A 24095-nucleotide genomic window follows, 5' to 3' on the forward strand; every position below is an offset into this window, starting at 1 on the left:
CTCAGGTCACCGTTCACACGTACACATGAAATGAAGACATGACAGGAGTGATGGATGTGTTATTGGGTGAGGAAGAGGAGGAGAGCAGGAAGTATATGGCACTCTTGTCCCTGACACAGCACATATCCACCATTAAACCCCCCTCTCTTCCATTCACACACTCGAACTGCAGAGCTCAGCTAATTAAAAACTCTTAATTACTCAGCAGTGGCTAATTGATATTCCACCAGAACCTCTTCCACCTAAACGATCCATTTCATTCCACCATAGCGTGTGTCTTTCTTCTCTCTCAGAGAGCTCAGAGGCTGTGTGGAAAGAGTTAGAGCTGCACTTCGTTAACGTTTCTGCTGAAGGAAGTGACGCTGGACATTCTGAAATAATGATTAAAATATCCCTCCTACAGGTAAAGGACAATGGAGCTGCTGACATCAGAGTGACAAGCTCCTGGCTTTGATGAACATACTTCTCTCCTCTCCTCTCCTCTCCTCTTCTCATATTGTCTTGTTTTCTTCTTGTGTCTACTCTTCTTTTCCCTTCTTCTTTCTTCTTGCCTCATCCTCTCTCATCCCTTCTTTGCATCTCTTTTCTCATCTCTTCATCTCGTCCATTCTTATGTCACTTCTTCTCTTCTCGTCTCTTTTCTTCTCATCTTGTATTTTCTGTTCTCTCCTCATCTCATCTCGTCTCTTCTCATCTCTTCTCATCTTGTCTCTTTTCTTTTCGTCTCATCTCTTCTCGTCTCTTCTTATTCCATCTCTTCTCTTTTCTTCACTTCTTTTCTCTCGTCTTCACTCCTTGCTTTTTCCTCTTCTCTCATTTTTTTAGTCTTCTCTTCATTTCTTTTCTCTTCTCTGTCTTTTTCTTATTCTCATTTCTCCTGTTCTTTTTTTCTTATTTTCTCTCTTCTCATGTCCTCTCTCGTCTTGTCCTCCTCTCCTCTTTTCTTCAAGCTTCGCTTTTCTTCTCCTCTCTTCTCTCATTTTCTCTCCTCTTTTCTCTAATCTCCTCTCTCCTCCTGTTTCGTTTCTCCATCCTCTGATGTAAACCACATGTCTTTTGAGTGGTGGCAGCTTCGTATGATAAATTTCCTCCATTGTTGTCTTCTCTTTCATTCCGTCAGTTCCTCACCATCACCTCCTCCTTCTCCTTCTCCTCCTCCTCCTCCTCTTCCTCTTCTTCCTCCTCCTCCTCCTCCTGTTCTGTGTCTCTGGTGCATGTGTCTCATGCATTTGTTGTTCACTTCCCCGTTCTTGTGATTAATTGCCAGGCCTGTTCTTCATTAGGGGGCACAGTGGTGCATCATGGGTGGTGTAAGTGGCAGTGTTTTGTCAGGGTTGTAAAGTGATTAGATGAGCTGGGCGGGGGTTGAATGGGTTTAATCAGATGGAAGTAATCCTGACACGTCGCGTGACGGAGAGACTGCCATATGCCCCATCTGATCCATTGTGAGAGAGAGAGAAAAGAGCACGAGAGAGAAAATCCCTGGATGCACATAGATGTCTGCGCCTCCCTGCTTTTAATTGCGCATCGGTTACGCTTTTTATCTATCAGGCTGCGAAGGCAGCTGCTCTGAGAGTGTGTGTGTCGCAGAGTCAAGATGAAGGTCAATGACAGAGTCACTTTTTCTTTCATCCCGGCTGCACAGCTGAAGCTCCACATGGACAGATCAGTAAAACTCACCCACGCAGAGGCCTGGAAAAGACCAGAGATGTGTGTTAGTGTGAGTGTTGAGTCTACAGACATGAGGGTTAGTTAGGAGCAGTTAGTGAGCTGCAGTCTGCTCTCAGGGGCTGCACTCCTGTATGTGTGTGTGTGTGTGTTTTGTAGAGATGTCGTAGATCTAATATCTCACATCAGGCCAGGATCAGCTAAAAACACTGAATTTAATGTTTCTGGGGAAAAATAGCAATAAATCCAATCCAATACAGCATCCTAATTATTTTCTTTCAGGAACTTTTAGGATTCATTCATTCATTCGTTTACTTATTTATATTCATTTACTATTTATAGCATGTAATTATATAATATTGCACTAGAGTTACAGTTCTTTTTCAATTTATTTTATGTGTTTGTTTATTTATTTATGGTACTTAGTATATAATGTTGTACTCAAATTACATCAAATTACAGTTATTTATTTATTTATTTATTTATTTAGCTCCTTGTAAGCTCAGTAGGCTGGTCATCAGCTCACACTTACACACACAGTCTCAGAGTCAGTATGGGGAGAAGAATAAATTGTATTGTACCAGTGCAGGATTTTTTTTTTATTTATTATTGACATCCCAGAGTTTTTACACAACCACATCTCATTTCATCACCTGCTCTATCTCATCACCCACTTTTTCTCATCACCTTCTGTGTCTCGTCTCCTCCTTTTTCTCATCACCCTCTGTGTCTCATCTCCTCCTTTTTCTCATCACATGCTCTATCTCATCACCCGCTGTGTCTCATCTCCTCCTTTTTCTCATCACCTTCTGTGTCTCGTCTCCTCCTTTTTCTCATCACCTTCTGTGTCTCATCTCCTCCTTTTTCTCATCACCTTCTGTGTCTCGTCTCCTCCTTTTTCTCATCACCCGCTGTGTCTCATCTCCTCCTTTTTCTCATCACCTTCTGTGTCTCGTCTCCTCCTTTTTCTCATCACCCGCTGTGTCTCATCTCCTCCTTTTTCTCATCACCTTCTGTGTCTCATCTCCTCCTTTTTCTCATCACCTTCTGTGTCTCATCTCCTCCTTTTTCTCATCACCTGCTCTATCTCATCACCCGCTGTGTCTCATCACCCGCTGTGTCTCATCACCCGCTGTGTCTCATCTCCTCCTTTTTCTCATCACCCGCTGTGTCTCATCTCCTCCTTTTTCTCATCACCCGCTGTGTCTCATCTCCTCCTTTTTCTCATCACCCGCTGTGTCTCATCTCCTCCTTTTTCTCATCACCCGCTGTGTCTCATCTCCTCCTTTTTCTCATCACCTTCTGTGTCTCATCTCCTCCTTTTTCTCATCACCTTCTGTGTCTCATCTCCTCCTTTTTCTCATCACCTGCTCTATCTCATCACCCGCTGTGTCTCATCACCCGCTGTGTCTCATCACCCGCTGTGTCTCATCTCCTCCTTTTTCTCATCACCCGCTGTGTCTCATCTCCTCCTTTTTCTCATCACCTTCTGTGTCTCATCTCCTCCTTTTTCTCATCACCTGCTCTATCTCATCACCCGCTGTGTCTCATCACCCGCTGTGTCTCATCACCCGCTGTGTCTCATCTCCTCCTTTTTCTCATCACCCGCTGTGTCTCATCTCCTCCTTTTTCTCATCACCCGCTGTGTCTCATCTCCTCCTTTTTCTCATCACCCGCTGTGTCTCATCTCCTCCTTTTTCTCATCACCTTCTGTGTCTCATCTCCTCCTTTTTCTCATCACCTTCTGTGTCTCATCTCCTCCTTTTTCTCATCACCTGCTCTATCTCATCACCCGCTGTGTCTCATCACCCGCTGTGTCTCATCACCCGCTGTGTCTCATCTCCTCCTTTTTCTCATCACCCGCTGTGTCTCATCTCCTCCTTTTTCTCATCACCTTCTGTGTCTCATCTCCTCCTTTTTCTCATCACCTGCTCTATCTCATCACCCGCTGTGTCTCATCACCCGCTGTGTCTCATCACCCGCTGTGTCTCATCTCCTCCTTTTTCTCATCACCCGCTGTGTCTCATCTCCTCCTTTTTCTCATCACCCGCTGTGTCTCATCTCCTCCTTTTTCTCATCACCCGCTGTGTCTCATCACCCGCTGTGTCTCATCACCCGCTGTGTCTCATCACCCGCTGTGTCTCCTCACCCGCTGTGTCTCATCACCCGCTTTGTCTCATCACCCGCTTTGTCTCATCACCCGCTTTTTCTCATCACCCGCTTTTTCTCATCAGCTAATTATTATACAGCTGAGAATAAACATTGTGCGAGTGTGTAACATGTACAGAGTGAATTGGCAGTACTCTGTTTCCTCAGACTGATGATTGTTTTGTCGGTGTGGATTTCATTAATATGTGCCGAGAACGTCTCTCAGAGAAAACACTATCTCAACTCTGATGCTTATCACCCAACTGGGATTGGATTTAGATTAGATTTTTCTTTCATAAGCACATTTTTCTTTGTTTCTCCTTCACAAATGTGGGCCTTCCTTTAATCCACTGCACTCTGTGTATGCAAGATGGAAAGCAAACTCTCTCTCTCCTCTCTGTCTCCCTCTCTCTCTCTCTGAGCAGCTTTTAGTGATAAGGCTTGGAAATGTCATTTAAAGAAAAATCTGTCCTTTTCATAGCCTTTCTATCTCTTTTTCTCCTCTTTTCTTCTTTCCTGATCTGCTTGCGGAAGGGGATGGCGTGTAAGGTAAGGCACGACCGAAAGTCACTGTGAATCTGTATCTTTTCACTCTTTTACTTACTGTGGTGATTTTTTTTCTGCCTTGCGTCACTTGAATCCCTATAGTAGTATTTATACTAGAGTTTATTGATGGTTTCCATGGTTTCACGAAAAAATATTGTAATTAATGGGCTGCTCAGCAGCATCATGTACACTGACCTTTATACAAAGGTAGACGAATCGTAAATTCATTAGCTACTCCACTGAGCAAATGAACGCTTGCCCAGAAGTAATTTTTTTAAGTCTGATTATCTAGGATTACGAAAAGATAGCTAGTTAGCTAAATTCCTGCATACAGGACAACTCGTCCGTTATTTTCACTCACCTGGCCAGCGTGTGCTGCTAGCAGTGAACTCCTTTGCTTTGATCATCGTCGTCAATCATGAAATACGTCCAGATCGATGTCATTTTGTGTCGTCTGTTCATTAGTGTGACAATGTACACTAGGATTATGTCACATAGTCCTGGACTGATACCTGGTACCAGTACCGGTATCAGTGCTTCCATCCCGAGTACCTACAGCACATAGTCTAGTTTGCTGGCTACTCTAGAGTTAATGTAGCTGTGAATGTTCAGGTTATTCCATGAGAAATACCACAAAATGATTTCACCTGGACGTCAAATACAAGAAGTCTAGCAATCCACGTTTTCCCAGAAATCAACCCCCAGTTAATTCCACCTCTAAGATGTGATGTTGGGAATCTTGAACTCTTGCCAACACACGTTGTTTGGCTTTGATTTTTGTTATCTTTGTCCGTATTTTAGCTGAATTTCTCACGTTTTACTGAAATGCTCGTAACGGTCAGTTTGACATTTACAGTCATTACTGTCATTATGTGAGCTTAACATCAGTCCCCAATTCTGTTTAAAGATCAATATGTTCTGACCATAATGCAATGGAGGATAGCTTTCTTTCTTGTAGCACTCTGAGTTAACTGCTGTTCCAGACTATTCCAGAGACATTATTAAAGAAAATTACAGAGTGCTTCATCATTTGTAGAAAGGAAGCTTCTCGCATCTGCTCTTCTGATAAAACCATGCAGTAAGCACAGCGACCGTGAGCAGAAGTCATGAGCTGAAGGTCAGAAGAGAGACGCATTAGAGTCGCGAGGAGCGATAGAGGAGCCATAAAGATTCTCCATTGTCCTCCTGCTGATGTTATCCTCCCATCAGCCTTTTCAGCACTGAGTCTGCACACATTCTGATGACACACTGATAAAGACCTGTCATGAACCGATGCCCTTGGAAGGATCCGAGGGCAAGACGTAGACGTCCAGACTCTTCTCATAGGACCTAATGCATATTTATGTTATTATAATGGATTCGTCTAACACCCTGAAGGCCTTTTTAGTTTGTCCTTTTGCTGGAGCCTTTCAAGGTTTGATCTAGAGCGCTAAAATGGAAGGTTATTTTTGTTTTTTTTTAAAGATGCTAAGTTGTAACAATTGAGGAAAATTATTAGGTTTTATTTCAAGTGTTCCATTTTTTATCTGTACACTTTTTTAAGCTCAAGTCTGACGTGTTTCTTTTGTCTGTTGCCTTCGCAGGCTAAGCAGCTGGAGGAGCGAGATCAGCAGCTGAGGAAGCAGGACGCCTTCTACAGAGAACAACTGAACAAACTGGAGGAACGGGTACGAGCTACGGGGTGCCAGGGCCTAATCTAGAACTGTTCCATAATTGATGACATGGAACTTTTACTCCACTATGTTTTCTGTCGGTATCTTAGATTTGATGTAATACCTTTCGTAATGGTGGGTTGTGATTTCTGCCACTGTAACAAATTAAAAAGGGGTATGGCTATGCTTTCCGGACCCCTTGGGGGATCCTGGATTTGATGAAGTGAGATTCCAGTGGGCTCACATGAACCAGATCATCTTTTAGTCTCTGGTCATCTCATATTCATTTTGTCCTTAACCCGTCATCCTCCTGCTGCTCTCTCTCCTGCTGGGTAACACCGAGAGAGGAGTTCACAGCCCTTCACCTGCAACCATTTGTCCTATTAAACACAGACACACACAAAAACACACACAAACACACACACACACGCACACATGCACACACACTGCGCTACATGACAGGCCTGCTCTCCAGAGGCTGTGTGTGCGTGTATGTTTTTGTCGGCTTCATATGACCTATTTTAAATGGGCTCTGATATTGGTTGTGGAGGTGTTGTGAAAGTGCTGAAGGAGCGGTTTTTGCCTCCCTAAAGCAGCAGTCTTTGTCTCGTTATTAATTGCACGCTGTGTTGCTTTAGTTTAGAATATCCTCTACCAGATCCCTCAAGGTTACCAACAAACTTTATGTACTTTAAAGTTAGAATTACAGCTACATTTAATAATTAGGGAATGAATTAAATGCTCAAGTGGCCATCTAGAAGAGCAAGTAATAATTAGATACACTTTATAGTCAGTTATATAATTATGATTAAGCTGTATGCTGTCTGATGGGATTAACAGTTAAAGTTGGTGTTTTTGAGGAACATTTGGATGTCACTGAAATGGATATCCTGTGGAAGTACATCTCTGAGTTATGCCAGATATTAACCGCACCTTTAACTGACTAGCTAAAGGCTGATGGGAGCACAACGGCACAGCCAGAGTTACTAGCTAGCTACACTGGGTACGAAACTGTAACATCTCACACTGGCACGTTTATCACGTACACAATATCCTTTTTTTTTTCCCTTGAGAGCAAACACTTGTTCCACATCTGATTCCAGATGAAGAAACTTAGAGTGCTGCTGCTGTCCTCTTCTATCTTTTCTTCTATCATTTCATTTAAATGGAGTTTAAACGGAAGCATGACGTTGGAGTAGAGATGGACTTCATTGGCTTAAATCTCTCTATCTCCTCTCTCTCTCTCTGCCCCCTCTCTCTCTTTCACTTCTTTTTCTCTCCTTCTATTTTTCTCTTCTCCTCTTCTCTCTCTCTCCATCTCTCTCTCTCTCTTTCCCTTTCTTTCCCCACAGTGACAGAAACATTATTGATCTCCTCCTGCCTCATAAATCAGCTATAGATCCTTGTTCAATACGCAGAGCGGCGTGTCAACAGCTCACCGTCTCGTCTCAAATAGAGACAGAGGGGAGCCCTGTGAGCCGGACCCGACTTCGTTTTTTAGCCCCTATGGATTTATGGATCTGGGTTCATAAGATAAATGTCCTAAACATCGCAGGCCTTGAGTGCAGGAGAATACTTTAAAACAAATGGCACGGGAGCACGAGGATGGTGATGAATGAAGCGTTTGATTGCTGCTGGTTACGCCCGTTTCGTTGAGTCTTCCTCTCTTTTTTAAAAAGTGAATTTATCGTTGGATGTACTGACACACGGCACTTTCAGACAATACAGTGTTTAAATTTCTTCTCACCGGAGGCGAGGGAATGCAGACAGGAGTTTAATCTTGTTTCTGCAAAGTGATGTAGCAGAACAGCCTTGCTCGCTTATTTTTAATTATTCATCAGCACGTGTTGATCTGTTTTGGCTTTCATGTCTGCAGGAGAGTTGAGATTTTGATTGCCATTCCTCTCTTTGCTCTCTCTCTTGTGTTTTTTTTTTTCAACACTGTCTTGTTCCTCCTTGCCTCTTGCCTCTAGGAGAGCAAGTGACGAAGCGAGAAATAAACAGGGAAAGGAATAGATAGAGGATAGACGGAGAGAGAGAGAGTGTGAGAGAATATAAAAGGCTGATATATATTACACGTCTCTTTCAATTCAGGCCGCTCGTTTATCAGAAGCCTGTGTCTGACAGGTCATCACAGCGCAGAGACAGCACCCGAATCAGCCCAGGCCACCAAATTGCCTTTAAAACTATATCTATATCTATCTATATTTATTTATTTATCACATCATCCTTTAATACTAGCTGTAAAATTATCTCATTATTAAGCTCCTCTAAAGTCTTTTCTTCCTGTCGTTGCTTTGTGTACTGCTATTCTTTTTCCGTGTGAAACTATTGACGAGGACGGTGTCCTGTTGGACAGAGAGAGAAAAAAAAAGAGATGGTTCCTCTAAGAAAGAAAAACGCACTCCGACTGCTTTGATGGCAGTAGAAGCTGGCCATGAGGATGCTCGTTAATTCTGCGTCTCAGCCTGATCAATGCTTTCTCCTGATGGCAGCACAGTAAAGCCTCGGGTTTCTGTCGCACACAAAAGCTTGCGAGTACTGAAGTATGTCAGGGAGCTGCTTACAAGTTTCTAACGCTCTCTGAGTCTCGGCGATACCGCTGGTGTGTTTACTCCGCTGTAGCCCAGCAACCCTGGACAACAGTGGTCATGAGAACATTGTTTGGAGTTTCTTTGCTAAAGAGGGCTGAAGTAATTGAAGTTGGAGTTTATTCGTTATGTATGCGTTTAGCTGTTTGGCGAGGGTTACGTTCAATTAGGACCAGTCATATCCAAGATTATGGTCATATGCAGGATCCTGCATGCTTAGCTGGCTAGCTAACTTGGTGCCTGCCAAATGGTTTAGTTTTTTCGATTTTTCCTAAATTTTCTCTGAATTTGATCATTTGTTAATTTTTACCACTATCCAGCTGTCCCCTATGGCACATCAGCTACCACCCAGCGAGCATGACAGCTAGCACATACTACCCCAAGACACGTGACACCACTTTTTCCGCATATGTAAGCCCAAAGACGCTCACCATTGGCTACTGGATGTCGTCTGTCTGATCAGTTATGTTCTCTTGGACTCCTGGCCGCGTGGCTGTATCATGATTGGGCTTTAAACTCGTGATCTGTTTTCTTGTTGTGCCACTTGGGAGCCCATTAATTAGTTTAAATTATTATTGTATGTTTCAAAATTTGTCTCTTTTACTACATAGATAGATAGTTAGCCAGCTAGCTATTTGGAATTGAAATATTTCCAAATAACTAGCTGGTTAACTATCTATCTTTAGAGTCTTGGGCATTAAAATATTTTACATGGATATTTTTTACATAGTAGGTCAAAAAAAAATTCAAGCATATTCAAGCCTACCAATGCAAAGTCTCTTCTGTCTCTTCACTCGCACTGGTAATTACCACTTTGCTTTGCTCCTCAAGTCAAGGTGCACAGTATTCCAGGACATGCTCATGATGAGGCTCGGGTAAATTGCTTAGGTGTAATATTAATAGGCACAAAATATACAACACACGTACAGAACACAGCCGCACCCTAATTTAAACAAATATTAGCAATACAATATTCAAAAATACAGTAATGTAAGAGGGAAAACAATGAGTGATGTAAACTATTATCATTGAGATATACAGGAGCTCTGCCTCCTGTCCCTGTAGATCGCCAGCTCAGGGGGGGTTTCAGATTTGAATCTCTCTGGAATATTTTATGACCGATCCAGATACATATTTTGTGTAGTCTTACGCCATGATTATGCTGTAATGACATCTGTAAATGATCAACAAAGTTATCATTACGATTCCTCCATACTGAACCTCCCCAAACGTCAAAGGAATGCTTCCCTTAGTGTGTTTAATCATATTTTATGATACTGAGTAGCCGGAGTAACCTGTGGAAATCGGGCGTTTTTCCCGGTTTCTGTTTGAATGCTACTACCTAGCTAGCTACTCTCTGAGCGTAGGGATATTGAAGTGACAGCCAATGGTGTTCAGACAAAATGTACGCAGGGTTAGGTTATTGTAGATTGTCTAATCACTGAGCTGAGATTGTGGTATTTAGCATGTTCCTCCAGCTAGCTTGAATAGTTCAGACTATCATTTCAAAGAAAACAGCAACAGAAATGGCGTCTTATGTGCTTGTGTTTTTCAGCTTTCAGCAATGCACTTTTACATTACTTTATTACCACAGATAAATCTCTAATTCTTATGGAGGATCACTTAAGCAAGGAAAACATTCCTCCATTTTATGGTTTCCTCTGATTTAGAGCTTGGCACTCTTTGTGCTTTTGGGGTTTTATTTATAAAAGCTTGGTCTCTAGTGTCTGCAGTGTGTGGCGGCGCACCATGGAGCCAATATGGCCACCGCGCTGCCGTGCCATAATGGCTGTCACAGTGTGGTTTCCCCTCTGCTTCTTCTCTGGTCTGTGAGTGATAACACATCTCTGGAGCTTTACTCCAGCATTCATCCGGCATCCCCATCATCAAGCAGGGGGATTCCATTTAAAACACATGGTAGTGTTGTTTTTATTTTTATTTATTTTAAAGCCATGCATACATTCACTCTGTGGCGGGATTAATATTTTAGCTGATTGCTTTATTAGTCAGTGAAACCCTCCCGGTGTGCAAGATTAAGGAAACGTACATTTCCAGCTACTTCTTTGTAAACAAGGATTAAAGAAAGATCAGTCTCCAGGCTAGCGCTAAGCTCTTTTAAGGAAAGGGAAGAGAGGAGGGTTTTTTTAAGGCTCTCACTGGGGTTGATGGAGGACCTCTACATCACTATCTGTTCAAAATCAAAATCAGCGCCTGTCCCAGTTGCTTGTTAATCAAGGACAGAAGGAGAGGACTCAAATTGCACAGTGTCCTCCAGCCCCACTTGTGTGTTTTGTATATAAGACTAAGAGAGACGCTGGATGTGGGCTTAGGATTGGCTTTTGTTTGCGTGTGTGCATGTGTGTGTGTATACGTGTGTATTTTTCGAGGTCAAAGTCACGGCCCCAGCAATCAGAGCATGAGTCGCTCTCTCTCCTCCACGTCCTGTGATTGTGATTAGACCCAGACACACTCTGTATTTTCCTACATCTCTTTCACTGCTGCTACGCCTGTTATAGAGTCAAACATATCGCTAACAGCCTCATAAGCACTCGGGTTAACTGTGACCTCTCAATCCCATCGTCTGCGCATACTAATCGTGCACTGACATACATGTTTGTGGTTTCTGATACAACCATGGTCATTAGCATTTTGTCCTCACTCAGGACCAGAGATTTTTTTGTTTGTTTTTTTTTTTAGACCAGCCTCACGTTTGCAAATTTTGAAAGGAAGTCAGTAGTAAGTCATTATATTTATAAAGCACATTTAATCTAAAGGTGCTGTACAAACAATTGCAACAAGAACAAAAAGAAAAAGACACAGACATCCATTACAAGCGAATAGCGTAATCTTTAAAACAATAGATATTTCTTATTGATTTTATTTTTATGCAAATTTGTCTGATTAAATATGCATACATTTGCATACACAATAAAACAAAAATCAATTCTTTTGATGATGGTAGACTTTATTTCAACGTGAAGACGTTCCCAAGAGAGCATCTTTTACCTAAATGTTTGTTGAAATATTTTCTATTTGTTTAATAAAGAAAACACTGCACACTGTTAAAAAATATTTTATGCCATTTCAGTATACAATTGGAGTCGAAACTGGCACATATATATTATAATGACACTTAAAATTACAAGCTTTTCTGGGATACATGGCGTGATGTGATTGTGAATGGGCGGAGCTTAAAGCCTTCTTCAGAGCTGCTGAGTTGCAAAAAATGCGGCGGTCACGAGCGGACAAAAACAGCGAAATAAACATTTTATGTTGTGTTTAGTGCTGGATGATATATGAAAATAATGATCACAATATTTCCTTATTAAAATGTTGTGATAAATGATAATATCGTCCAAATTGCTTTGTGTAGCCTGATGGCTTGCCTAGTTTCAGTCCACACTGGTTAATAATGGTAATCTGAAATATATTACAGGTTAATATTAAGCCGTCTTATTAAGTTAATTGTATTTGAAGCAGTCAGAAAGCAGCAGCTTTAAAAAAAAAAAAAAAAAAAACATGCACTGCAATCGTTGTCTTTTTCTGTCATGATTACAGTGGGTGTGTCATGTTGTTATGGTTACAGTGTGCTGTAGCGTCACCCATTTTTTTTTTCATCATGCTCCAGGCAGTGCTTGCAAAAATGCTACTATCTCTGTTAGCTTTTTTCCCCCTCATTCAGTGTGGGCGATTATGGCCTGTCAAATATCACCAGGGTCACATGTCAGTCATATCTCTGATTACATCGCCCTGTTTCTCAGGCCTAGTTGTGTTTTAATAGTTACAATTTAGGAGTAGACATTATATAGATACAATTAAATGAAGAATTCTGCCTTTTAAAATGCTTTTAAAACAGGCCGAACGAGCAGTCTAGTCTTTAGTCATCGATTGCAACGTCTCATTTATGCTAGAATATTAGCTGCGATCATAGAACAGCCAAAAGAAGTAGACCTGAGAAAAGACCTGAGAGGCCTGGAGGCAGAATCCGGTCTGAGTATATCAGTGACGTAGTGAGGCGCATGAAGTCCTTAAAGGGCTTTAAAACCCAAATAAAATCATCTTAAACCTGATCCTGTAATGGACAGGACACCTAAATACAAGGCGCTACAGTACGTCTAGACGAGATGAAAGTATAAAAGCATGTATAACTTACTCTAAGAAGTAAATGGTCAAGAGGTCAGCCTTATGAGTTCCTGACATGAGGCTGATATAGATATAGTGACAGCTGTAATAGGTCATTTATTATGCCATGTGGATCCGTTTTGTTTCTATTTAACGGGAGAAAATGATTTGACACCCAGGTTGTAATTATTTGCATGTTTGAAATTATTTAAAAAGTCACAAACCTGAGCAGATGAGACCAAATGTATCTATACAAACTGGTACAGGTTTACCTGGATTTAAAAAATATATACATATTTAATAAATAATGTAATGATGGACAGAAATGCAATATTATCAGGATCTTTGAAAATATACTGTTTTTTTAATTGAAATTATATATTTAAATATTATATATATTTATTTGTAAATTCAATTCAATCAAGATTATAAGTATTAATTTTCAAATCCTCAAAAGTACAAATCCTCTGAGATGATGCGTAAGTACTTAACCACCTCCACATGCCAGTTTTACACTTTCATCTGTTCATCACTTCTGCCTTTTTAAAATAACCACGTTCAAGTCTTCTTAACCACCAAAACACTTTTAATCTCTTTTTAAGCTTTATGATCAGCCTCATGCTGAAGTTTAATGGATTTTTTTTCAGCTGGTACCATGTCATTAACTGTTTTATTGTAATTTCAGAATAATACGTTTTTAATTGTGTGCACATCATTCAGATTGGAATTGCTGGTTAAATGTGGTCGTCTTTCTCGAAGGGCCTATCAGTCCAGTCTCTCGGGGCGGCTTGGCCAGCATGACCTGGGGAACTTCATGACCTCGAGCTTTACACACCTCAAGGAAATTCCTTTTCAGCACACACACACTACTTCACGCCTTAGTGCTCTCAATATCCCCCTCCATAAACCTTTAATGGAGTTTAAATTGTACAGTATGGTGAGGTGGTGCAAAGCCCCATTTAAAAAAAAAAAAAAAAAAAAGTTGTTTGTGTGAGGAAGAACAGAACTCTCCTTTTGTTTCTCACACATTTAAAAAAAAAAACAAAAAAAACCTGCAACTAAAGTGAAAGATGTGACTGCATTTGATGTGATGCATCATCTAATCTCTCTCTCTCTCTCTCTCTCTCTCTCTCTCTCTCTCTCTCTACCTTTTTTCTTTTTCAGAGCACCCAGTTTTACAAGGTCACCAATGAGAACTATCACAAAGCTGCGGACGAGGTGAACGCTAAATTTAGGTGAGTTCAGAAAGGCGGTGTAGTCCTGGGCCTGTGGAGATGATGGCCGAGTGCATCACTTAAAAAATCTGCCTTAGGGTCAGATACTAAATTTCTCATCACATTCTTTATACTCAGAAGCATTTAAACCACTTCTGCGGGAATATAAAGACATGGAATGCTTTAAGTCCTGATTGGTCAGAAAGTGTCGAATTCATTTGCTATACCATCAGCTCTGACAGGTTTATGTTAATGCACTCGTTTCTAATACATTATTGTTTCATACCAGAAAAAAATGGTGGATTGGATATCAGTGGAAAAAAAAGATTGATTTTGATCTGATCCTTTAATGAATGGAAAAGATTGGAGTTGGATTTGGAGAGGATTTTTCCAAAAAAAAAAAGGTGGTGTTTTTTTTTTTATGGATGATTTTTATCATATATTTGAATGATTTGAATGATATATTTTTTCCTGTAAGTGCTTCAGTTATAAAAATCATTTTAAAGCTTAGTAGTTTTTAAAGAAAAAAAATATATCAATATCAACTGATACTCAAGGTTTAGTATCAATATCAGAAAAGAAAAAATAGTATTGTGTCATCTCTAGTTTCCATAGTAACAACTAACTCACTTGTATAGCAGATACTCATGCCATTTTTTTTGTGTAATCATTGAAATTGTTCAAGTTTGTACATTTACATACAATTGACACATTTTTTACAATTGACGTTTATTTTTTACATTTATTTTTTGCATTCATTTTTTACAATTGACACATTTATGTTTATTTTTGGACGAAGTTTCCAGTGTCAGGGATTTGTAACAGTCAGACGTAAAGCTGTTCCTTTGCCTTTTCCACCACAGGAAAGTCTTCAGCATCTTTCCAGTTTCTGGGTAACATGACAAGATGAGATTTTTGTTTTCTTACAAATTTCAAAAGAGAATAAAAAAAAGAGAGGCCGTTGAGGGAACAACTGTTTACAGCTGCTCTATAATGCAATATATAACAGGAACTAACTTGTTTCATGGATGATCTCCAACTTTAAATGTAATTATAAATGGATAAAAAGTACAGCATGCTATTCTTTAATACCTTAGGATGCACTTTTATAGGAAAGTCATGTGTACCCCAGTCATGTGCCATGTGCTTTACAAATACAGTTCTTCAACCTCACACGTGTGAGGCATCTCTAGCTCATCGATGTTTGACCATTAGCCCACAGCTGTAACTAAAGAACATGGCGGTATGAGTCCATTTTGGCCGTATATGTCTTAATGTGGCCTATTAGCCCCTCATATTAATGCCTGTGAGTGGCTGCAATGGGAAGAGAGGGCAGGCTGTTCCAGTACTGGCCTGGCTTCCCAAATCACATTAGGCCATCATTAGGCCGCCTTCCTCAGCGCTAACACGGGGATCATCGTCTCTACCGAAATGCCTGAAATTGATTAGTGAACTCCGGTGGGGCTAGGGAGGACGTAGGAGGGGCGGAATTGCATTAGGAAATGCATTAAAACAGCATTAGCATGACATAGCTACCCTTCCCAAAGCAACCTCAGAGTGGGCTGGGGTGTCATGTGACCAGCGAGGCTTGCTGTGAGTGCTACGATTGGCTGATTGCATTAGAGCAGTGCATTAGCAGCGTTAGGATTGGATTACTGAGTAGAGGTAGGAGGATATGTGTAACTTTTTTTTCCTCGTATAATGAAATGTTTCCAGGCTCTGGTGTTACTGTTGGAGCCGGAGAGGCACAAGATATCCAGCCTGCAACAGACTAATTAGGTTTGTGTGTGTGTGAGTGTGTGTGTGTGAGAGAGAGAGAGAGCGAGAGAGCGAGAGCAGGGGTATTTGGGTTGTACATTAGACTACAAATAAATCTGTATTGGCCGTCCCAGCGGATCGGGCCGCTCTAGTCGGGTTCCATAACAAGAAGCGGAGATAAGATGCTATCGTGGATTCGGTTAAAATAATAATCCCGAAAATTTAGTCAGAGCCTTTTGATTTCCTGAAAGTCGAAACCGTCCCCGAGATAAATATGGCACAAATCTGCATAATTGAAAGAATTAACATGAATTTGATATGATAATTGCTCTTTTGAAGCTGAAAATGCCTGCTGCTTGAACAAGTTCATTTCCTCTGTAGTGGATCGGCTTTGATGTTGAGCTGAGTGAAGTGATGGCTAGTCGGGGTGATGTTTCTAGATGTGGCTCTGTAAGATCTGACACTTCACTGACTCTTCGAGGTTGATTCCCATTGTGATTAATTGATTTTAGAGCTAAGCATTTTTGCCAAAAAATGCCAGAACACTGTGCTACACACTAACTTTATCTAATACTACATCACATGATCAGGTTATAATAAATATATTGTAAAGTTCTTTTTACATTGGAGTACATGAAACTATGATTTTATGAAATCTTATTGCTGATTTCTGATAGATAACTGTCTTATGATCATGTACTCCAATTTTAGAAAGAAGATGGACAACCTTTTGTGTCACGTATTCAAGTACAGTACAGTGAAATAATTTTACCCAGATATCAGAGATTTTTTTAGGTGCCATGATAAATTGCAAACAGAGGGTTAAGGGCCTTGCTCGAGGGTCTGACAGTAGCAATTTGGTGATGCTGTGATATGAACTAATGACCGACCTCTAACTCAGAGACTTAATCACCGAATAGGGATGTCCATCAGGACTGGGATCCTATGGAACTAAAAAAGTTGAGGGATCGGGTGGTTAGATATGAAACTTCAAACTTGTGGGACAAAGAAAGGCTTTTACTGCTTTTCTTCAATCATCATTAGTAATTTATTAACCAGCTTTATTGGGAAATAGAACCAACTGAGTTTGTTAGAAAATATCAAGGGCAGGTACAAAAAAAAACTGCAGAAGTAGACAGGATTGGTCCAGTTTTCTTCTGGAGCGGGCTAGGTTGGTTCAACGTTCTGTAAGAGTGGGTGAGACTGGGGTGGATTTTCATCAGCAGCAGGTCGGATTGGTCAGAATTTCTTCAGTAATGAGTGGGATTGATCAGTATTCCTTTCAGAGTGGACGGAATTGGACAGAATTCCAAAATTCATTTGGGTGTTGGTGGGATTGGTCAGAATGATTTCAGCAGCAGGTGGGATTGGTCAGAACTCCTTCAGGAGTAGGCAAATTTGGGAGCAAGCAGAATGGGCCAGAATGTCTTCAGGAGTAGGTGGGATAAGGGCTTGGACAGAATTTCTTCATGAGCTGGTGGGACTGGTCAGAATTCCTTTGGGACCAGGATTTCTTCATGTGTGGGTGGGATTGGTCGTAATTTTTTCGGGAGTGGATGGGATCCATCACTTATTTTTATTTGTGATTATTTCTGTCCTAACAGACATATACTGCTTTGCTGGCGGTTCTCAGGAGTTCCACTCAATTAAAAAAAATTGTGATAAAAGCAAACTGTGTGAATGTAATGTATATAAGGTGAGTTATCACTGATTTTATCAGGGTTGACTTGTGTTTCTATAGACTTCTATTGGCTCACAGTGCAATTTTAATTAAAATGTTAATCCCTTTTAAGATGCCAGACATCTAGCATGCATTTTGTCCATTAACTACGTATACATTTTCTTCATTCTACAAATGAGAAAGCTGCATATAAATACAGTCTTTATGTAGTTATACCCCCTGGCCACAGCTGTAATGATTACTATATTAATGTGTTTTTAAGGGAGGGCGGGTGAGTGGGGGATAATAGTAGAGGAAGCACGGCAGTGACATCATTACCATGTTCACACTTCCTTACAGTGTATAGAATGGCTCATTAATTCGATTTGACATGGGGCCATGTCTTCACGGAGAACAAATCACTCCTCACGCAAATAACAATGTATTTACACAGGTATCAACATTCAGTCGGACAATATCATGTTACGTTCATTTTAAAAATGATATTAGATCTGGGTTTATTGTGCTGTACCTCGTGTATAATCTAATTGCCTTGTACACTTTCCATAGTACGCTACATGCAGTGTGCATCATTTGATATTCAGACCAATGAAGCATCCATGTTTTTGCATATGTTGGGTATTTTAAAAAAATAGTTATCGTTTAAACTTCTCTCGCTCTCTCTCTCACACACTCTCTCTCTCACACACACACACACACACACACACACACACACACACACAGAGACAGTGAGACAGAGACAGTCCTAATGTTCAGCTGAATATTCAAACCCATGCTATGTGATCAGTCTGATCTTGGCCCGAGACTCGAGTCTCACGTTTTGTGTCTTATTCATGATCCATCAAACGCTCAGTGCAGCAAAGTGAGATCTCACATCTTCATATCATCTGTCCTAAAGTGCTGTAATACACAGCGGGGAAGCCATATTGCTCTTCAGCAGCTATAACCTTTAAAAAAAAAAAAAAAACATCATGTTGTATGAGCACTTACTGAAGCACAGCTTGACCTACACTGAAAGGATGCAATTAGAGCTATTAGTGAGAAATATAGTTGAGCGTATTAGATTGACTGTGTGGTTGGACTCCTTACTTATCCCCACACACACACACACACACACACACACACACACACACACACACACACACAGATTACACCTGTCACAGTTATTACATAATCATCTAATCGGTTATTGGGGTTATTTCAGGTGATTGTGATTAAACCATAAACCTATACCTCAGATCACTGCTGCTTCATGACCTCATTTCCCCTTCTAACCTTGTCCATTTATTTTTCTCTTTAATAACCCATCCATCAACTTTATTGCTCTGACAATTTACTGACCCCGAAATCCCAGAATTATGGCATTGTTTATGCATGATTAAACCACAGCAATGTAATATTCTTCAATGTGATTGATTGGTCAGGAGGTGTTGATTAATGATTGAGTTGCTACTAAAGATAAAAATTATTCACAGGGACATAATCTAAGTCTAACAAAAAAAACCCTTTTAGTCGTTGATTTGGTGTTTTTTTCTGTAAGGAGAGTTTTATTTAATATTTATGGAAGGAGTCTCCAGTGTCAGTGCTTGGTAACAGTCACGGGTATAGCTGTAACTTTTAATTTTAACCCTGACAAGCTGGAGGAAATAAGAGAGGCCTGTATCAAATCACAAATGTTCCACAACATCAGTTTGTTTCTTAACATAATTTAATCACAGCATATTTTAATTATTTACTTTGATCTATGAAGTTTCTTGTATTTTTAAGTCATAATTAATAGTAATAGTACAAACAATATTTACTGGAGTTATAATTTAGATGCTCACACTGAAATATTGGACAAAATCCAACATAGTGTGTTAATAAGGTGTTTGACCAGCCATGAGTCACAGGAACAGCTTCAGTGCTCCTTGTTATTTATTCTACACGTCTCTGGAACTGTACTGGAGCGATGAACACCTTTCTTCCAAAAGATTTTTCCTCAGGTGGTGTTGCGATGATGGTGGTGGAGAGCGCTGGCGCTGTCTAACACGTCACTCTAAAATCTTCAATAGGCGTTTGGTTGAGATGTGGTGAGTGTGAAGGCCATAGCATACGATTTACAACAGTTTCATCCTCATCAAGCGATTCATTGAGCCTGGGATAGAGGCGGAGTCATCCTGGAAGAGACCACGCCCATCAGGCATAGGATAAAGGTGATAGAAGTTTATACTGAAATGCAGTGATACCTCTCTCAAACCAGACAGCAAAATAAATCCCCCCCATGACAACATAACAGATTCACCAGTTTGTTGTTTTTTACTTTAATTTGTCACCCGTCTGTAGATGATGTAATGTAATACATGAGTACAAATTTATTTTGTAGTTTTTGCTATAGTGCATTATTGTTCTGTAACCTGTAATGATATTGAGTAGTAATGAATATAGATCTTACGCACACACACTTAGTGTTACTACAGGTTATGAAACTCGTCTTTAAACCGCTCCCCAGACTCCAGCTATAACTACACTGTAGCTCCCCGTTAGATTTTTATTGATGATTTTTGTGACGAGGCGAGATTGGCAATATATATCGCTCTCTTATCTCTCTCATTCTCTTTTTCTCTGCCTCTAACCTTCAATCTCCACGCTCTCTCTCTTTGTTTTCATTTCATTTCTGACTGTATTTATTTTTCTTTTTATCTCTTCCCTTGCCTGATTCTTTCAGTCATCCACATTTTTTATTCCTCTGAATCATTTTTGTCTCCATCTCCGTTCATCTATCTTGGCAATGGAATGGTATGAGTGTGTGTTAGAGGTCAGGCATGTGGTCACACTCTCTTTCTGCTCTAGTGGGACTGATGGATCCTATTTTTAAAAAAATGAACAATGAAAATGATACCTTGTCATTTTTCTTTTTAACTGCTTCATTTGTTTTTATTTGTCTCTCTAAGTCACGCAGCTTGTCCCACTCCAGATTCTTTTTCTTCAAGTGCAAGCTTCACCTCTTAACCTTATTAGTGTGTAAGTGGTTGTAAACAATGACAAATCGGCGCGTGTCTGTTAAGAGATTGATGACGGTTCATTTAAGGCCACCCGCACTCTGGACATGGGACAAAACACTCTCTCTCTCTCACACACACACACACACACACACACACACACACACACACACACACACACACACACACACACACACAGAGATGAGTGTCAAGGCAAGCGGTCCAGAGCCTTTTGAGAAATGTGTGGTGGTATTTAATAAGCTGAGTACACTGGGTTTAAAGGCAGATTTTTTGTTTCTTCTGTTCCATTAGTCCATGTTATTGCACTGGACATGCCATATGTATTTCTTTAAGCCAAAGTGGAGGTTTAGTCTCTCTCTATTTCATATTCCATTCATGTTTCTACTCTATAACAGCCTCAGGACTTACATTTGTCCTTCTTCATTAAATCACGACCCAGAAGCAGTTTAACTTTCTAGTCTGATCTTCTTTTAAACTAAACACAGATATCGTACAGTTTAGTGAAGCATTATTTTATTTTTTTTTTTTTGAGATCTTGCTAATTCTCACCCACTAGTTAAGTACAAGTCACGTGAAGCCAATATCCGTTCCTTTTCAAACTGCTGCTTATGCAGTGTAAGACTCTCAGAGGTGCTATCTCCCCTCTTCTGCATACATGAGCTCAAAGATGCTTGTGATTGGTTAGTGTTTGTTGTTTTCTTACTGTTACTTGGGTCTTACTTACTGTTTCCCATCTGGGGGAAAAAATAGCTAGCTAATGTTACCCTTTCTAAAACCACACCCACCAGTACCAACAAACATTTCTGCAGTTCATTATCCCCCCCCCGACACAACACTGTGGCCCTCTTTTCAGTCCTCAGTGTAAGGAAACCATATTAAATATAGTTTCTCTTATTTTAATTTAACTTCCATGAAGAGATATGAGTGTATGATTGTCGATTCTTCTTCAGGCTAATTTAATTTTAACTGCAGACCAGTGTGTCACTGTTTCTTATTAGGTGACCAGTAGGTCCTTGTGTTTTTAATTGGGTTTCCACTTTTCCTTTCTGTGTTTTATTTCCTTAAGTCTTAGATCTTCTCTCTCTCTCTCTCTCTGAGGATGCAAGAAAAAAAGACCCAAGAAATCGGTGGCGAACCTATTTGCCATTAAAGTCATCCTCGCTCGCTGAAGCTTAACTTTAAAGCTACTTCAGTTATTGATAATGTGTGGCACAGCTATACGGACTGTCATGGAGATAATGGGGCGAGGGGTATAGGTTTACTGACTACACTTTTTCTTGATTATGACAGTTTAATAGATGGAGTTGTTCAGCACTGCTGAGAGGACAGTAATACTCAGACAAATGCTTTGGGCAAAAGTGGAAAACACTGAGAAGAATACACAACCAGTCTTCTCAGAGTTTGGCTTATTCATACTATCAAGAGGATGTTTTTCAGTGGAGAGTAAAAAGTACATCAGTAAGTCGCTCTGGGTAAGACCGCCTACAGATAGTCTGCTGTAAAACCATCGGTGAAGACAGTGTTTTTCAGTTTAGAGAGCAGTACTTCTTTGCCAACAGGCAACACCGCTCTGGGCTTGGATTTGACACCTTGAGTTTTCACTCAAACAGGTTATGCTAACCTTTTCAAAAGTCCAACCAATGGACCTCTTTCACAGCAGCATTGAAAGAGTAGCAGCATTCCAGAGAGATAGTGAACAATGGCAACAAATGCAGCTTGCAACCACTGCAGCGTTCCTAAATGCACAAATAATTCATGCAAACTTCCATACTTGAGGTTTCCCTCATTTCTCACTGATGTGCTTGTCAGAAAGTAATGACTTTGTGATATTCACTGGAATGAGGGTGAGCATTTTAAGAGGCAGCTCCTACGTCCGTGGGCAGCATTTCAAAGAATCTGACTATTGGACAACTACTGGGCAGAAACGTGGGGCTGTTTGAATGGACAGGCCAAACATTTGTTCTCTGGCAAAATGTTTTTCACAAGGGCAGAAAAGTCAGAAAAACTCTCACAATTTTCACCATGCCCTGCACATGCCCTGATTGTTGCTAACCCTAGCTGTCTAGTTTATTAGTGTTTATTAAACAAACTAGCTAGCTATATACTGCTTACCTTAATCCAGAATACACTCTTAATAGTTGGTGCAGATTTGCTGTCACTCGTGCATTTCAGTACCTAAATAATGGTCAACGTGGCAACCGGGATGCTACAGACTGGGCCAGCCTTATAAATGTCGTATGCTTTCAGATGTGTCTTGGTAATGTATCAGTGCTTCAACCTTGCGGTAAAAACATTCATCATTCGTAGAGTGCACCTACCATAGCGGTGAGCAAAGCGCAAAACGCTGATCGTCTGAACGCTTACTTAAGTGTCTGCAGAATGCTGTATATGTAAATATCGACTTGAACAGTTCTCAACTTCTTTAGATATAGTGTTTTAGCAAAAAATAAAACATAAGCATGGTGAAACATTTATGGTTTTATTCGTGGTTGAACATTTTTAATATCTATAATCCTTATTAGTGCTAACTGCTGTCACTATGGTAACCATGCAGAAATCAATCTTACTTATTGGACATTTAAATCATCCAATTTATAGCCAAATGTTTTCCCAATATCATTTGGATTGGGCTCAGGACTGTTGGAGTGGATTGGATTTCAGTATACCACAGGCTTAAGTCATAAAATATGATCAAAAATCTTCTGAGAAGGCACTCCACTCTCCACACATCTTTATTTTCTCTGAGCGTATTTTTAAAAAGTTGATGTGTCTTTAAAGCCGGTGGACTTGGATTCTGAAGGATGTAGGATAGAAAAGGCACCAGTTCATTGGTACAGGTATAACACTCCAAATGTGCTTTTAAAAATAAAAATACTGAAAAATGAATGAAATGTAAAAATGAAGAACTGCTCATAACCAACCAACTGCTGTATAAAATCATTCCCTGCTCATACACACTGCACGCTCCCTTTTTTTCACTACCCTTCTCTGAATGAATCTTGAGCTCCTTTAAATGATTTGTGTATGTATGTATCTCCCATTTCTCTCTCTCGGTCTCCCACACCTCTTTTCTCTCTGATAAAGCATCTCATATCGTTGCCTCTTTCAGTGCTGTGTCATATCTGACTCTTTGCCTTTCTGCTATGATCTATAGCCTGTATTGCTTTTTCTCCATCCTTAGAGAGCTCTTCATATATACTGTGTGTGTATGTGTGTGTCAGAGAGAGAGACGGGGGATTATAGATATCTTCAATACTCATGCATTATGGATCATGGATGATAAAAACACTGTCTTGATCTGTCCTTTATATGTCGGAATAGGAGTCTTGCTTAACGTGTAAGGGGAATAAAACCATATTATGTTATACAGCATATATCCTATTGTGTTTTATGGAATATTTGGGTGTAAATAAATATTTTGATGAAATAAACTGGTGGTAAAAAGGTGAATGTCTTTGCATCTATTGATGCACTGTGCATCTCGCATTTCCCTGTTTTGTTTTGTTTTTTTAACTTGTCATTTCGTAATAGTTTCCTATTAAAGTTTCCCCAAGAGTGTGTTTTCGTTAAAAGCGGGAGCATGTGTGATTGACAGGAGCTGTGCAGTTTGAGAGCAGACTGGAGAATGGACAGAGAGAGATGGATAGAAAAAGAGAGGGTGAATCCCTTCTCTGAGATGGGGAGAGATCAGACAGAGAGATCAGATAGTGCTT

At 40.3% G+C, this 24095-nt stretch overlaps 1 protein-coding gene across 3 annotated transcripts in view; it reads left to right on the forward strand.

Moving 5' to 3' along the window:
- chchd3a (coiled-coil-helix-coiled-coil-helix domain containing 3a) overlaps positions 1 to 24095 on the forward strand; it is an 89065-nt gene that overhangs the window by 56036 nt on the left and 8934 nt on the right. For 2 of the 3 annotated variants that reach the window (XM_026923296.3, XM_026923297.3), the window contains 2 exons: positions 5946 to 6029; positions 13892 to 13962. In XM_026923296.3, coding sequence (XP_026779097.3) covers positions 5946 to 6029; positions 13892 to 13962 — 155 coding nt within the window. Of the gene's footprint in view, positions 1 to 4350; positions 4366 to 5945; positions 6030 to 13891; positions 13963 to 24095 lie in introns of all 3 variants that reach the window. The other variant, XM_026923295.3, reaches the window with a different exon arrangement.

This window comes from Pangasianodon hypophthalmus, chromosome 18 (genome assembly GCF_027358585.1).
Source record: "Pangasianodon hypophthalmus isolate fPanHyp1 chromosome 18, fPanHyp1.pri, whole genome shotgun sequence".
NCBI lineage: Eukaryota > Metazoa > Chordata > Actinopteri > Siluriformes > Pangasiidae > Pangasianodon > Pangasianodon hypophthalmus.